Here is a 17,490-nt window from a genome sequence, read left to right as displayed (position 1 = left end):
GACCTGGGCCTTCTTCCATTCCCAAGGAACTATCTGCTGTTCCAGTGAGCTCTCATAGATGATGGATAAGAATGGCACTGTATATGTAACATAGTAAACATAAAATCTTATGGGATACCGTCTGGGCCAGATGCCTTCCTGGCATCTAAGTATCTTAACTGTTTTACAATCCCAGATACACTAAACACTATATCAGCCATCCTTGCGTTTGTTCGATAATTGAAAGGGACAATGGTGCTGCAGTCCTCTACTGTAAACGGGTTCTTGAAAGCTATGTTTAGAATTTCAGCTTTCTGTTTATCATCATCTGTTACATTACCTGTACTGTCAGCAAGAGAATGTATTGAATTATTTGTAGCATTCATAGATTTTACGTATGACCAAAATTTTTTGGGGTTATTTTTAGAATCTGCAGATAAAATATTGCTTTCGAATTCATTAAAAGAATCTCTCATTGACCTTTTGACAGCTGCTTTCATTTCGCATAATTTCTGTTTGTCAGTGGGGCAATGACTATGTTTAAAACAATGTGAAAAATTCTCTGTTTTCTAAGCAAGTTCCTAATATGTTTGTTGAACCATGGCGGATCCTTTCCCTTTCCCTCCCCTACATTTTTGCTAGGTACATATATCTATAGCACGTGATGGACAATACTGTAAAATTCCGACTAAAGATGCTCAATATCTTTGTGTCCTGCGGTGAAGGCTTGCAGCTGACTATGAAGATATTCATTAATGACACTTCTATTTGCTTTTCCAAACAAGAAAACTCTACCTTCTCTCTCTCTCTCTCTCTCTCTCTCTCTCTCTCTCTCTTTTTCAACTTCCACTGACAGAAGCTACAATGACATTATGGTCGCTAATACCTTCTTCTAGATTTACTTCCTCAAAAAGATCAGGTCTGTTTGTTGCCATGATGTATTTCATGACTATTAGAAACAGTAATGGCAATTAAGAACTTTTTACTTTGTATTTTATTATTTCACAGTAAATTTACATCTGGACATATAATTGTGAGGCCTTTTATGTCCTTGTATTTCCTGTTCTGTTTTTGGATATGACTTTTCCCCATTACTTCCTTAACCTGCTTTATTATTATTATTATTATTATTATTGTAATGGCTTCAAGGCAAGTGACAACAGAGTGAAGCCACTCAAATTTTCTCATTTCATCTTTTGGGTAGTGGATAATGGCTACTTTTGTTCAGTCTTTTGCTAATATTTTAGATGACTGTCAGTACTCTGAACAACCAATGCAAGCCTAGTGTCCAAGCTGTCTTTATCATATTTATGCAGTTTTCATCAAAATCTGGGGTCTTCCCATTTTTGAAGTTCTGAATCTCTCTTGTCAGGTTAGGGGATGTTGCTCATCGTTTGTGTGTGGTATGTTGTTTTAGTCTGTGAAGGCCAAGGTGTATTGTTCAGGAAAAGTAGCTGCTAACAAGTGGGTGAAATTTTGTATGATTCCTCATAAGATACTGTGTAGTTTGTGTCTGAATGCTTCTGGGTAGAGGCTACTTGCCTAAAAAACTGGCTGAGGAATTCAGTTAGAACAAAGCAATATTCATCCAGTTCCTATCATTTATAATATTTTAAATTGGTCTCTACAGAGTAAATGACTCTCAAAAACAGAGCTGCAATACATAACATATTTCACCTTCTCCTATAATTATCATATTATTTATTTACTCTCCTCTACAAACACATTGAAGCTTGTACACACTCATCAGTTATTCAGCAGCACTTTTATATGATAGCTTTTATTAGCAATTATTTATACAGCTGATAAATAAATACAGGACAGTGAACTACAAATACTTACTTGAGTCTGAAATGACAGGCTTATAGACAACCTTATAGCCTCGAATAATACCCCCATGGAATCCAGCAGGTGGTGGACCCCAGCTCACTTTCATACTTTGTGATGACAATGCAGAACATGTTACATTCAGAGGTGGAGCCTCAGGAACTGGAAAAATATTAAGGTGTCAGTTTCTAATGTCACAAACACCAGAGAATGCATAACCATGGAAAATGTGTCAAATAAAAACACAAGAATCAGTTTCCTATGTGTGATGAGCCTGACAAGATTTGTAAAATTTTTATTAAAAACGCTACTGGCCATTAAAATTGCTACACCATGAAGATGACGTGCTACAGACACGAAATTTAACCCAAAGGAAGAAGATGCTGTGATATGCAAATGATTAGCTTTTCAGAGCATTCACACAAGGTTGGCGCTGGTGGCGACACCTACAACGTGCTGACTTGAGGAAAGTTTCCAACCAATTTCTCATACAAAAACAGCAGTTGACCAGCGTTGCCTGGTGAAACATTGTTGTGATGCCTCCTGTAAGGAGGAGAAATGCGTACCATCACGTTTCCGACTTTGATAAAGGTTGGAGTGTAGCCTATCGCGATTGCGGTTTATTGTATCGTGACATTGCTGCTCGCGTTGGTTGAGATCCAATGACTGTTATCAGAATATGGAATCAGTGGGTTCAGGGGTGTAATATGGAATGCCATGATGTATCCCAATGGCCTTGTATCACTAGCAGTTGAGATGACAGGCATCTTATCCGCATGGCTGTAACGGATCGCGCAGCCACGTCTCGATCCCTGAGTCAACAGATGGGGATGTTTGCAAGACAACAACCATCTGCACGAACAGCTCAACAATATTTGCAGCAGCATGGACTATCAGCTCGGAGACCACGGTTGCGGTTACCCTTGACGGTGCATCACAGACAGGAGCGCCTGTGATGGTGTACTCAATGACGAACCTGGGTGCACAAATGGCAAAACGTCAATTTTTCAGATGAATCCAGGTTCTGTTTACAGCATCATGATGGTCGCATCCATGTTTGGCAACATCGTGGTGAATGCACATCGTAAGTGTGTATTTGTCATCGCCATACTGGCGTATCACCCAGCACGATGGTATGGGATGCCATTGGTTACACGTCTCAGTCAGGTCTTGTTCGCATTGACGGCACTTTGAACAGTGGACATTACATTTCGGATGTGTTACGACCTGTGGCTCTACCCTTCATTCGATCCCTGCGAAACCCCACATTTCAGCGAGATAATGCACGACTGCATGTTGCAGGTCCTGTACGGGCCTTTCTGGATACAGAAAATGTTTGACTGCTGCCCTGGCCAGCACATTCTCCAGATCTATCACCAATTGAAAATGTCTGGTGAATGGTGGCCAAGCTACTGGCTCATCACAATACGCCAGTCACTACTCTTGATGAACTGTGGTATCATGTTGAAGCTGCATGGGTAGCTGTACCTGTACACGCCATCCAAGCTATGGTTGACTCAATGCCCAGGCGTATCAAGGCCGTTATTGCGGCCAGAGGTGGTTGTTCTGGGTACTGATCTATGCACCCAAATTGTGTGATGTAATCACATGTCAGTTCTAGTATAATATATTTGTCCAATGAATACCTGTTTATCATCTGCATTTCTTCTTGGTGTAGCAATTTTAATGGCCAGTAGTGTATCTGTAATTCATTGTTTCATGCAATCCTGCATAAAGAAAGAAACATGTCAGTGAACACATCTTTCAAAGTATCAACTAACACTGCAAATCATCAGCAAAATTCTGTTTAACCACTGAATGCATTGCCACAATAGGACTTATCCATAACACAACACTTATCATAACAAACAGTATTAAAATGTTGTGAATATGAAACTGAATGAATGTAGAGGTAGTTTTTTGGACAATTGTACTTTTATTTAGGCTGACAGTTCAGCTACATTCCCACTCTGAAGTAGCTATCTGACTCACAATAAAGTCAACACTTATTTTACACACCCATTTTGTAATTTAAGAAATTATTGTACACTACTTACATGAAATATAAAACAGGCGATGAGAAGAAATAAAAGAGAAGTTGTGTAGAGAGAAAAATGAAGGGTGTGAGAACCCATCAGTTAGTACTTTTGACTGATTAGCCTTATTAGCAGTGTAAAAGTGTAATTCATGTCAAAGAACCGTGGAAATTATAAAACTACTTCAGGTGCATGAAAATTCATTTTATTGGACTCTCAACCAGTTTTGTGGCATTACAACCACATCTTTAGGTGAACATATGTCTTAGGTCATAATGATCAACATTGGGATGTATTGATTACCCAACATTCATCAACAATTTAGACATGAAAATAAACCATGAAGGAGGTGGTATGTTGAAAAGAAAAGCTACAACATAACGATCCAATCCCCGATTAATTGGTAAGATCAAAAGTTATAACCTGATGGTGTAACTGTCAATTATTTCAAAAGATAAATAGTGGAAACCAGTGATAGGTCCAATACTGAATTTCAATTGCAGAAAAACCAATTCCACTCTTCTGGAACTTGATCTCTCAAGGTTCAGAGCACACCACCTCAAATGGTTTAAAACTTAAGGCATGAAAATAATCAGCTAACCTATTTTCATGCCTTTAATATTAGACTGTTTGAGGTAGTGTCCTCTGTGCCTCATAAGATCAAGTTCCTGAATAATGGTATTGATTTTTCTACAGTCGAAATCCAGCACTGGACCTATCGCTGGTTTCCACTAATTATCTTTCAAAGCAGTTGACAGATACACCCTCTACACCATCAGCTTATAACTTTTGGTGTTACCAATTAAATAGAAACTGGATTACTATGTTGCAACTTTCAGTTTTGACATACTGCCCCATTAGCAGTTTAGTGTTCTTTGACAATGAATGTTGGATTTTCCATATATCTCCAGTGTTCATCATCTTATAACCTAAGATTTCTGTTCACTGAGAGATGTGGTTTTAATGCCATGAAACCAGTTGTGAGTCCAATAAAAACGATTTTCATTCAGCAGAAGCAGTTTTCTAATTTCCAAGATGTATATTCACAGCTGTGGTTGTCCTGATTACTGTATGCAATATTTTGCAAGTATTTCAAAGAAAAGAAGTGTTCTGCCCTTAGAAATCAAAGATAAAGTTTGATCATTTTTAAATTCTCCTTTTTTCTGATGTCTGATATGATAAGTCGCACAAAACACTAGACCTTGATCTGACTGTTGACAAGACTTTGGCATGCACATGAGGGTAGTATATCTTGGAACTCTTTCATGTCCTGCAGCTTTCTCATACCATGGTATTATGAGTATTGTGTGAGCTAAGAGATTCTGATGAATTTGTTTTATCCAAGGTCAACTGAAATGGTCAACAGCATTTGTACTACTAGAACCCCCACCTGTTCCCCGGTGTTTCACTGGTTCAAAAAGGGGTAAATTTCTAAAGATCAATTCTCAGTGTACTGATGGGCAAGGCTGTGCGAGTTCCATACTATCCTAAAATATAATATCACTATGAAACTCAGGTTGAGTACATTGATAATTTCAAATAACAGAGTACAAAGGAAAGTGCCATAGTAACACCAGAGAATGGACAGGAACCATGGAAAAAATTGTGATATAAGAAACATGGTAATATGAATGACTGAAGCAATGCATTCTTTTGCCAAAACAATACAGTTTGGGATGGTGATCCTCATATTATTATTTATATTATGTGAAAGGGAAAGCTGGATACATTTAACATGAACTCTCAAGCAAATTATATGGAGTCATGAGAACAGGCTGTATGCACCAATTTGTTCATCTACACCACTTCACAGGGGTCCAGTTTATCCATGGAGGTAATACAGTATTCCATTGCTCACAACTGGGATCAGAGTGCTTTGGCAAACATCCCATACACATGTGTCTTATCTTGGTTTCTCAGTTCATCACATCTAAATTCTATTGGATACCTCTGGGATGATGTAATGATGAATAGTGTCTTGTGGAACTGGTGCCATCACCGTCAGCATCAGAGGGTGTTATATGCTACTAACAATGTATTCCAAGCTTAGGTGCTCTTCAATGATTTATTTCCTTATTAATGTTAGCTAATACGACACTGTATTCAGACAGGATAAGTAGAAGATGATGCAAAAATAAACATTGTTTCTGGAGTCTGCACACTGCTGTATTTGTTAGTACTTTTTGGTTAAAGGAGACTGCTCACCAAAAAGAAGCAGAAGCACAGAGTTGTTGATGACCACACACAAAAAGACTCACACACACACACTCACACACACCTACGCTCCTACATGTTGCTGGCTGGACTAACAGTGGCGATGCTGCATTTTGGCAGATGGACTAGGTTGTGGGGGAGGGAGGGAGAGAGTGTTGGGTGGGATGGGTAGAGGGAGATGGAGGTGGGAGGCACAGAGAGGATTAGGGGTGAGCTGCTAGTGGCTCAGAGGGAGACAGCCAGTTTGCCAGCTAGGAATGTGGGAGGGAAGGGTGGCAGGTATGCGGGTTAGGCATGTGAAGCATGATTGTTGGAGCCAGTAGGAAGCAGCAATTGCTGAAAGTGATGCGGAGACATGAATTGGGAAGGTGTGAAAGGATGGAGGAAGGGGAAACTGTTGGGTGGAGGGTGCATGGACACTGTGTTACTGGAGATTCAGACCAGGACGATTACGGGAGTGGAGGATGTGTTGAAAGGTAACTCACATTTGCGTAGCTCAGAGAAGCTGGTGGTGAGGGGAATAATCCATATGGCCTGGGTTGGTATATGACATGGTTGCTAGCACAGATGGCATGGCTCTGATGGGGTAGGATAAACCTGCAACAGGACACCATTTGTTCTTTTCTTAAAGGACAGCCTTTCTGTCTGTGTTTGTGCTGGCTAAGTTTCTCCAACTATTAGTGTGGTTCCTCCATGTGTGTTTTATTTCCCTAACATTTGTGTGTTTCCTCTTTGCATCTGGAGCATTGACACGTTTGTGTTACCACCTGTCTCACTGCTGAAGCAAGTTGGGCCATCAGGTGGTCTGTCGCCAGTGCTGCTGGTTTCCTAGACTTGAAATGAGCTTAATATCAGACTGCTGCAACGCTTCATAGAACCGTCGGGCAGTCTGTTTTATGCAATCCCTTATTGTGGAGATCCCTGTTTCCTCATCCAAAGCCCTAGTCAGGTAGTTTCACGGTAGTTGCAAGGTGAGTTGCAGAGCTCTCCCTTGCACCACTTGGAGCTGATGTATGTGTGTATCGTCTGCCTTCCCCCACACTGCAGATAGATATTCTAGCACTGGTGGGATCAGTGCGAGATACAGCGTAATTTCACAGTGTGGAGTATGTGTTGATTGTGTGTTGAATAGGGGATATAGCACCTTCAAACGACCATTAACTTTCCCCCAGACCTCACGGACATGTGGTTTCCAAGTAAGGTGCCTATCGAGGGTTACCCCTAGATATTTAGCCATGCGAGACCGGGGGTGCGGACTCCAATGATTTGCAATGGCTGAAGGTCCATAGGTAGTCTACGTCTATTGCTCTATTATGATGGCCTGGATTTTAGTGGCATTAAATTTCATCTGGCATTTCGTTGTTCAGGGCCCCACGGTGTTGACTGCCTCCTGTAAGCGTCGACGAACGAGGTCAATTATTAGGGAACATGCATAGTATGTGGTGTCATCTGCATATAGTGTGAGTGATACTCTGTTGGTGTGCGGCACATTGGATGTATACAGAGAGCACAGCAGGGGGGCCGAGAACTGACCCCTGTGGCACTGCTCATATAGCTCTATTTGTTGAGATGCCGCCTTCGGCATGAATGTGAAATGTCCGGTCACACAGATATGATGTGATGAGTCTGACATGTGGTGTCAGAACCCCCAGTATAAAAAGCTTGTGGAGGAGGCCCTCATGCCACATGTAGTCAAAGGCCTTGGAGACGTCAAGAAACACCGCCCCTGAGTACTCTCGACACTCCAGAGCTCCCATCGCATCCTCAACAACAAGCAGTAGTTGGTGTTGCATGTTATGGTCGTGCCAAAAACCGAACTGCTCTGCGGGAATCAGCCCCTCCCTGTCCACGTGCTCCAAGAGCCATTTAATATAGATTATTTTGAAGACTTTGGATAGAACAGGGAGCTGACTTATCGGCCGATAGTTTTGTGGAGGCCTTGTGTCTGTGTCTTGTTTGTGAGTGGCAACCATCTCCACGTGTTTCCATGCAAAGGTGTAGTCGCCCAGTCCACAAAACACAGTTGAAGACATTTGTGACAGACCACAGGGCATCAGATGGCAGATGTTTCAGCATAAGAGCTTCCACCTGGTCACAGCTGCAGGCCTTCCTGGTATTTATGGAGCAAAGTTGAATGTCTACTTCTTCCTCTGTGATGGGCTTTATACAGTTGCCTGCATCTTCTGTGAGGAAAGTGGGCAGCCGTTGTTGCACAGTTTGTATGTGCTCTTCATCTATGTTATCCTCTATCAGTGTGAAGTAATCTGCAAAGCTGTCAGCCAAGACATTAGGCTTGGCGTCAGGCTTGAAGACAACGTCTCTGCTGATTTGTAGAGGAGGAAGATGGTGCCCTTTTCTTAAGAACTGCTTGGTTATTCACCAGGCAGAGCCATCTTCAAATCGAATCATGGCTATTTTGGCTGCCCAGTTTTGATTTTTGTGGTTTTCCAAGGACACCTTTATCTCATGGTGCAGCCAGTTTAGGTGGCATTTGGTGGCAGGATGGCGTGTAATTTGCCATTCACAGAAAAGCCTGTTTCTTTTCAGAAATGGCCTGCAATATCTCAGGAGGCCTTTTTGTACCCATGGGTGTGTCAGTGTCTACAGCCTGGAGAGTGTCCACCGTAAGCTGCTGCAGTGTCTCGTCTGCGTCGATGATATCAGGTTCTGGGAAGGCAGCAAGAGAGTCTTGTGGCTCCTCTCTAAACTGTTCCCAATTTACCCTCCCTAGCTGTTGACATCATTTCAGTGGCTTCATGCAATCAGTATCTATGTCAAAAATGACCAGTAGATGGTCCAATGACAGAACCCCTCAACTTATGGTAGTGGTGAGGTGTCCGACTCCCCTCACCATCCGATGTCAAACATGTCAGGGCAGCCACATGCATTTTTTGGGTAGTGCATCGGGTCATATGGTTTTAAAACTACCGCATTGTGCTGCCAAACTACATGCAGTAGACGGAAACCATTGTTACTTGTTACACTGAATGCCACTCAGAGTATTGTGCATTGAAGTCCCCCACAATAAAGAGTTTACTGTGGAGAGACAGTAATGCTTCAACATCTCTGAGTTTTAGTGGCTTTCCAGGTGGCCGATGAATTGAGATGAATGTAATCAGACCTGATAGTGTCTCTATTGCAACAGCAGTGGCCTCAGTTGTTGCACATTGAGGAGCTGTAAAAGGTCTTAACGTATATGGCAGTGCCACCTCTCGCTGTAGGCCTATCAGTGGAGTGACAAATCAAATTTGCCACCCGTGCAAGGACACCAGGTTTTAAGAAGGTTTCCTGGACAAGGCAGATGTCAAGTGCCCCATCATGAAGGAACTGTCAGAACTCTCATACCTAGGAACATACGCTGCATGCATACCATGTGCATACAGTTAAACCATAAACTGTATTAGGCATAGTGCAACTGTGTGCCGGTTGATTATTGGCCACGAGGGCCATCTGCACTGACATCCCAAGAATGGTGAGAAGAGTCTGGAGAACTCTTTGAATGTTTTAATGAGAGCAGAGCCCATCTCTTAAGTCATCATAGTTTGTGCCACTGTCCTCATTTGCTGAGGCATTAATGTTTCATGGGTGTTCCTCTCTGGTCCATTCTCGTGAACGTTGTGCAGTCAGGCATTTTGTATTTGGTCCATGCCCATTGGTGACTTCAGTAGCAGTAGAGGCAGCTGGGCATTCCCTATTCTGCACCCGCTAACAACTTCCTTTGGGAAGGAGTCTGCGGCAATTGTTTCAGCCCGCTGGCCAGTGTGATTACGTCGGGGCCTGAGCAATGACCACTTCCACACTTTTCCACATGAAGCTGTGCTGGTACAGTGTGGGGGGAGGGAGGGGGGTGGTTCACTTTTCCCTCAAGACATTACTAAAACTAAGGCCAGGAGTAGCACGTCTGGCCGGGTTGTTATAGACATGCTGCTTAGCGTCTGCCTTTTGGAAGGTGTCACACCTGCAGTAGCTAGCAACATGCTTTTGGGTGAAGTTGCAATACTGAGCAGTGGGGCGTTTCCTCTGGCCCAACACATTTTAAACATTTGGGTGGCATAGTGCAGAACCTAGCTACATGATTTAGGCCTCGGCACCAAAAACATTATGCCCTCTGTCTCTAACTGTGAAATTTTTCGACTTGAATTCCCATTGACATTCATGATGATTTTCAGCTGGAATACTTTCCTGTTTTCTATGTTATTTATCAGGATAACCATAAACAGTGGGGTCTGTTTATTGGTGTATGGCATTTTCATCTGGGAAACCGCTCGGACACTGAAACCTAATTCTTCCAGCTTCTCTTTGAGGTGAACTGGTTCCTTTTAAAAAGGTAGCTTGCTGAAGACTGCCTTGAGCAGCTTGAGCAATTCAGATGACTGGGTATAATATGGCAAACCGTGGGTCTTAGCCACACCCATAACTGCATCATAATCTTCATGTGATTTTACTATGATCTTGAAAGTGTTGCAGCCTGCTGTTTTAATCGCGACAGAAGACTTAGACTGGACCTCACTATTTAAGAGCTGTTGAAAGTTCTTAAAATTTCTTGACCATTGTATAACAATGGGAGGAGGTGCGGCTGTCTTTGGTCTACTCAGTTGTGCATTGATGACGTTGGCATGTCAGTGAATGCAACGTATCCGTTTGAAGTCTGTAATGTCTGTGCCTGTGTGAGCATAGTTGCCCTGGCAGTGTGCTTCCTGTTTGGCACTTGGAAACCATCCTTGGTGGGGAGGTCACCTGTGGTGGCCTTTGTACCCAAAGCACAGGATTTCTTCTCTGTGTGAACCTTAGGTGTCTTACTTTTAGAGGCAGCAGGCTTCTTTTCAGAGGTCTCCTCAGAAGACAATACTAGACGTTTCCTCATGCATGCGTCCATGCCAGGTTGTCCCCTTGCAGTGACATCCAACTCCATATCTGTCCAGTTCCCAGCCAGGATTAACCACTTCAGGAATGCCAGACTTTTACTGGCCACTGCTGTGATGGTAGAAGGTCTCTGAGACACCAGTGCAGCTAGTAACTGCACCATTTGCATGCAAGACAGGTGTTTTGCCTGTGACACAGCTTTCACTCACACTGGCGATGCACAGGGCAAGTACCACCAGAAAACAGCCAGGGTACAGCAGTGGCCTTCCTCCTACATCTAAAGCTCATGCTACTCTGTTTGGGAGCAAGCCCCTGACCACCACACCCACTGCGTTACGGATCGTGTTATCTGTGTATGTGACTGAAGCTGCATCTGCTGACATAGTACTCTTTGCATTAGAATCCATAACTCGCACTTGCAACAGTGCTGGTGTAGGGAGTACCATTTGGGTGGACTGGGCAGGTCTTGCACCTCAGTCTACCACAAGGATATGATCCCCTTGGCAAGGGTTTGGGAGTGGGAGTGGCATAGGGATTAACATGGATGTTGTGGAGGTTGTTTGGGTGATGGAACATTCCTTTAGGAGATGTGGTAAGGATCTGGGTACAATGCCACTCATTTCAGGGCTGGTGAGAGATAACCAAAGTCCTGATGAAGGATGTGGTTCAGTTCTTCCAGTCCAGAGTGGTAACGGGTAGTAAATGGGACACTCATTTGTAGCTGGTTCTTTGGGGTGATCGGAGGATTGGAGGTGTGTGAGGATATCTGTTTGCAGACTAGGTCTGGGGATAGTGCCTCTCTGTGAAGGCCTTCATGAGACATTCAGCATACTGGGATAAAGAGTTCTTGTCACTGCAAATATACCATTCCCGGCAGGCCAGGCTGTATGGGAGTGATTTTTTATTGTGGAAGGGATGACAGCTGTCAAAATGTAGGTGCTACTGGTGGTTGGTGGATTTAATGTGATGGAGCCATCAGAGAGGAGGACGTCAACATCCAGGAAGGTGGCACACTGGGTTGAGGAGGACCAGGTGAAGCAGATGAAAGAAATGGTGCTGAGTTTATGAAGGAATGAGGATAGGGTTTCTGGCCCAGAGTCAAGGTGATGAAGCTATCACCATGAATCTGAACCATATCAGGAATTTGGGGTTTTGTGAGGACTGGAAGGTTTCCTCTAGATGACCCAAAAAGAGGTTGGCATTGGATAATGCCATGTGGGTGCCCGTGGCTGTGCCGTGAATTTGGTTGTATACTTTTTCTTCAGAGTGAAAGCATTTTTGTGTTACGATAAAGTTAGTAAGTTGTATGAGAAATGATATAGTGAGTTTGGAGGCTGATGGTTTTGGGGGAGGTAGCATTTGATAGCTGCAAAGCCAAAATGCAGGTGTCACCAGCAAACGAAATTTTATTTCTAGCATGGACATTCTCTTTAACATTATCAATGTAGAAATGAAGCTTTGCAAAGCCAAAATGCAGGTGTCACCAGCAAATGAAATTTTATTTCTAGCATGGACATTCTCTTTAACATTATCAATGTAGAAATGAAGCTTCTGTCTGCAACTCTCAAGTTCTCTTCTAAGTATACTGGTATGCATATGCAGTTCTAAGGCAGTGTGATGTCCTACTGACAAGAGACCAGCAGTATGCCTGCATGACAATGTCTCTGTCTGCATTTTCCACCCATTATTTCCTGCTGTGTCTTGCTTGACCTGGATGAAATAATATGTCATTGATTAAGTTATATTCCTCTACCTTCCCATCTTCAATGAAATGAAGGAACTCATGGTTCAGAAAGCAATAGATTTACTTCTTCTTGGTTTATATTTGATGGTGGGTTTAATAAAATAATGAAAAACGCTGGATGGGAAACAAAGAGTGGAATGGGTTAAGGAGGTGTTTATCAGTGGATAGACACATAAACCAGAAATAAATGCATTCTCTTAGATTATAAACATCCATTTTCCTCATAGCACACATACACACACACTCACAGCTACAGAATGTCAGCACTTTGTGTTTGCCAAACTTTTTTTTTTTTTTTTTTTTTTACATGATACATTAATTTGTTCACTTTGAGTGTACACTACAGCATGATAGATATAAGACTGTTCTAAACAAATGGTTTGGAAACTTAATGCAAACTAATTACCTCCTTCAGGAGTTGTGACAGCAACAGGTGCAGATTTAGGTCCTGATCCTACAGCATTGAAAGCCTGCACATATATGTTATACCGGGTGAACTTCTTCAAACGTTTCAGGCGTAACTCTGTACTTGCTGAACCTCTGACCTGCGAAAAGTTTCCAAAGAAAATATGAGAAAAATGTAAAATATTAATTCTTGTTGTATGAAGAGACTGTCATATATTACTTACAATATGTTTGTTTGTAGTATTATTCACAAGTACAGGAGAACCATGAATGTTCCAGTGGACAATGTAGCCCAAGATGTCTCCATTCCAAGAATCTGGTATAGGAGGCTGTGGAAAGCCAAATTAGAATTAAATTTTCCATTCAAAAACTACTCCTCCTAATTCTTTTTGAAATTGCTCATCTACTGAAAAGAAGCTCTAAGATAGTTGAACAAACATGTTGCAACGTAGTCACCCCACACTGATCCAGGAATGACTTCTCTATAAATTTATTCAATTTATGGACCACAATGTTTTATTCCAGGTAATTAATTTTGATCTATGATGACCATCTTCATTACAGAGTACAAACAATTTTTCTATCTTATCAAGGCAATGCAATTTTTCACAGAGTCGATTGGTGTACATGGTATTTCCATTTTTACATAAAAATGACAAAGCTTGTTTTGCTTATTAATTCAACTGTACCATACTTACATATGTTGGATCAATGCTTACACAGACACACCACAAAATGTGTTTTGTGATGTTATTAATGGAAATAATAAGGCTGTTTCAAATGAACTGTGATATACATACAAATAAGGATGTCCTATGAGGAATGGTCAATATTCAGGAATATGACATGAACAATCATTTGAAGCAAAAAAACCTAATAAAAGTGGACTCTAAATGCTTGCTTTAATAGCTGTGAGGACATCTTCATTTTCAATATTGTGAGACAAATCTCTTTTACCACAAGCTCTTTGCTTTCCATACCTTTGGAGGGGGTAGTGTGGACAAATAAGAAAAACCTGCACAGCAAACATGAGCTCTGAAATGCACACCATAATAGTTGTGAGATATGCATTTTAGAGCCAATGGTTACTAGACTTTTTTGCTTCAGATGATGATTCCTCCTGTACCCTTAAAAATTGACCGTTCCTCCTGGGCATCCTGCATACTATGAAGTGCATGTGTATATTGTAGCACATAAATAATTTTGAAATGAGTCTTCTGCATTCAATGCAACTCATACTCTTCTGTGCACCTGATACTTTGATCCCATGTACCAGATATCTCTCCTTAGAGTCATCAGGCACAATTTCTCTTGTGTTTCAGCAGATATTTTCAATTTTGTTTTTGCAACATGTAGCTGGTGTCAGCCCAAACAAATGATGTTCATCACATGTTTCATGCAACACCCAGTGTCGACAGAATGTGTTGGTTTGTTTCCCATTTCAAACAAAATTATTTTTAAATCAGACTTTTACGTGCTCATTTCAAAGAACACTATCAGATTAGTCTTGTGTGATATTCATTTTACTTGTGTGTATTAACAAGAATGGTAAAACATGAGGAATAATCACGACTCTAGCAGCGACTGAGCACCACATTTCTGTATGACAGTAGCAGTCAACAGGGGCCCGCGGTACTGTCGCTGCTGGAGTATTCATTATTCTTCATGCTTTACTGTCCTTGTTAATACAAACTGGTAAAAAGAATATTGCACTAGACTAATATGGGACCACTCTGTCAAATAAGCATGTAAAATTCCACTTTAAAAATTATTTCATTTGTAATGGGAAACAAAGCAACATTTTCCAACGATGCTGGGCATTGTGTGAAAGACAAGATGAGCAACATTTGTTTGGACTGACTCTAACTCACCTGCGAGAACCAAATTGCAAATATCTGCTTCAACACAAGATAAAATGCACCTGTTGACTCTTAGGAGAGAAACCCTTAACAATTGTCCCTCATCTGTTGTAAGGAAATACTGGATTCATGTTATCGTAAGAACATTTTTAGAGAAGAATTAGATTTCTCATCTGATATTTGTCCTTAGTAAACTTCTTCCCTTTCTCTGAACCTAACTGATGTGAACAATTTATTACTGCTATTTGCCTATGACAGTTAGACAAATCACTAATTATCAGGTTCACAGCTACTTCATGAAAGACAGTTGCATTAAGAAATAACCTATCAATCACTCTAGCTTCACCACTTTTCTTGTTTGGAATGTTACTGTAGGTATCAAAGCAAAGCTGGAAATCATTAACTGTAGGTGCCTTTGATCAGTACTATAAGATACTAAATCAATTTCAAAATCACTACACACAATGGCTTCTGATATTTTTGTACTATATCTTAATAGTACTCCATTTAATTGTCTCATGGAGTTTAAAAAATTCCCTGATGAGGGCTTATAGACTGTTAGAACCACTATCTAACAATGGAAAGTCAAGGATGAAATATCAACAGTATTATGGAAAGTGTAGACTGCTACTCACTGTAAACTTCGAGATGGTGAGTTGCAGACAAGCATAACATACATTGAGCTTTCAGTCAAAGTCTTCTTGAGACAGGAAAATATACACATATTCATACAAGCAAGTGCACCTCATGCAAACATGACTGCTATCTCTCAAGATGTTATGTTCAACTGCATGTTGTGCCACAGTTAGGTCCACTCTCCAGTTGGGTGGTGTCCATTCATCCTGGTGGACAGCTGGTTGGTATTCATACCAATATAAAAAGCTGTGCATTGACTGAAGCAGAGCTGGTATATGACATGGCTGCTTTCACAGGCAGCAAGGAGTCTGACAAGACATGGTAAGCCTGTGACAGACTGGAATACAATCCCTGTGTCAAGGTCTTGGCATTGGGAGTGGCAAAGGGATGGAATAGGATGTTGTGGAGGTTGGGTGGGCAACAAAACACCACCATAGGAGGGGTGGAAAGTATCTTGGTAAGATGTCCCTAATTCAGACCATGATGATTGATAATCAAAGTTCTGATGAAGAATATGGTTAAGTTCCATTCTGGGATGGTATTTGGTGATGAAGGGGTTGCTCCTTTGTAGGTGTTTCTTGGGGGTGGTGGGACGGTTGGGAGTGTGTGACGATATGGCACAGGAAATCTGTTTGTGAACTAAGTTTGAAGTAGTTCTTGTCACTGAAAATATGCTGTCCCTGGCTGGCCAGGTTGTATTGAAGCTGCTTTTGGTGTGGAAGGTGTGGCAGCTGCTAAAATACAGGTATAGACAGAGTTGTTGATGGAGCCATCGAAGAGGAGGACATCAACATCAAGGAAGGTGACATGCTTGGTTGAGGAAGACCAGGTGAAGTGTTTGGGAGAAAAGGTGTGCAGATTGTGAAGGAATGAGGCTAGGGTGTTTTGGCCCTGAGTCCAGATTATGAAGATGTCATCAATGAACCTGAACCAGACCAGGGGTTCAGGGTGTAGGGAGGCTAGAAAGGTTTCCTCTAGATGGCCCATAGACAGGTTGCTATAGCAGGGTGCCATGCAGGTGCCCATAGCTGTGCTGTGGATTTGTTTTTATACCCTCCCTTCAATGGGAAAGTAGTTTTTGGTTAGAAAAATAGTAAGGTGGATAAGGAATGGGTAGTGGGTATGGAGTCTGAAGGACATTGGGAAAGGTAGGGTTCAACAGTTCCAAGATCATGGGTATGAGGGATTTTAGTGAATAGTGAAGTGGTATGAACAGTGACGAGTAGAGATACAGGAGGTAAAGGGGTGAGGATGCCAAGGCACTCGCCAGTCTTTTCTCCTTGTCTGCTTCTCTCCTTTACCATTCCCACCCACTCTCCCTCCCTCCCCCACAGCCTCTCTACACTGCACCTGGCAGCATTGTCCTGTGACCATCTGGTCCCTGCATGGTCTGTCAGATAGTGTTGATTTCTCTCTCCCAACCCGTACTCTGCTATTCTTCCTCATTCCCCACCCCACCCTGGATTGCTGCATATGTGACACCATTGCATTATGGCTGGAGACAGCAGTCATGTATGCTTGAGGTGACCTTGCTTGTGTGAATATGTGTATGTGTGTGTTTTCATTTCTGAAAAAGCCTTTGGGCAAAAGTTCAATGTTTAGCAGTCTAGAAACACAATCACGTATGTTTCCAAGTCTATTAGTGATTTAAAGGACTAAGATTTCTTTGCTGCAGTAAGCTACTGATTTAGGACTAAAGCTCCAATTTTTCACATTGTTGTATATACAGCCACTTGCCTTTCCTTATATTTTGTCTACAATAATGTGACTATGAATACATGTCCCTCTAGGTGCAGCTGTTTGATTTCTGTGACTTTCAAATAATGTTCTGTTATGCATAGCACTTTTGCAGAAATAATGTTTCATATTCAAGTGTCTTGTAGTGATATGAGAAGCTTAGTTTTTTATAAGTTTCTTTTGTTTCAAG

At 41.7% G+C, this 17,490-nt stretch overlaps 1 protein-coding gene across 1 annotated transcript in view; it reads right to left on the bottom strand.

Moving 5' to 3' along the window:
* LOC126232687 (Down syndrome cell adhesion molecule-like protein Dscam2) overlaps window positions 1-17,490 on the bottom strand; it is a 408,767-nt gene that overhangs the window by 145,476 nt on the left and 245,801 nt on the right. Inside the window, exons 16-18 of the mRNA XM_049942816.1 lie at window positions 13,293-13,397; window positions 13,070-13,208; window positions 1,822-1,968 (exon numbers count right to left, since the gene is read on the bottom strand). Of these exons, the coding sequence (XP_049798773.1) occupies window positions 1,822-1,968; window positions 13,070-13,208; window positions 13,293-13,397 (391 nt within the window). The remainder of the gene's footprint in view (window positions 1-1,821; window positions 1,969-13,069; window positions 13,209-13,292; window positions 13,398-17,490) is intronic.

Source organism: Schistocerca nitens, chromosome 1, assembly GCF_023898315.1.
Source record: "Schistocerca nitens isolate TAMUIC-IGC-003100 chromosome 1, iqSchNite1.1, whole genome shotgun sequence".
Taxonomy (NCBI): domain Eukaryota; kingdom Metazoa; phylum Arthropoda; class Insecta; order Orthoptera; family Acrididae; genus Schistocerca; species Schistocerca nitens.
This window is presented reverse-complemented; position numbering and strand designations above follow the sequence as displayed.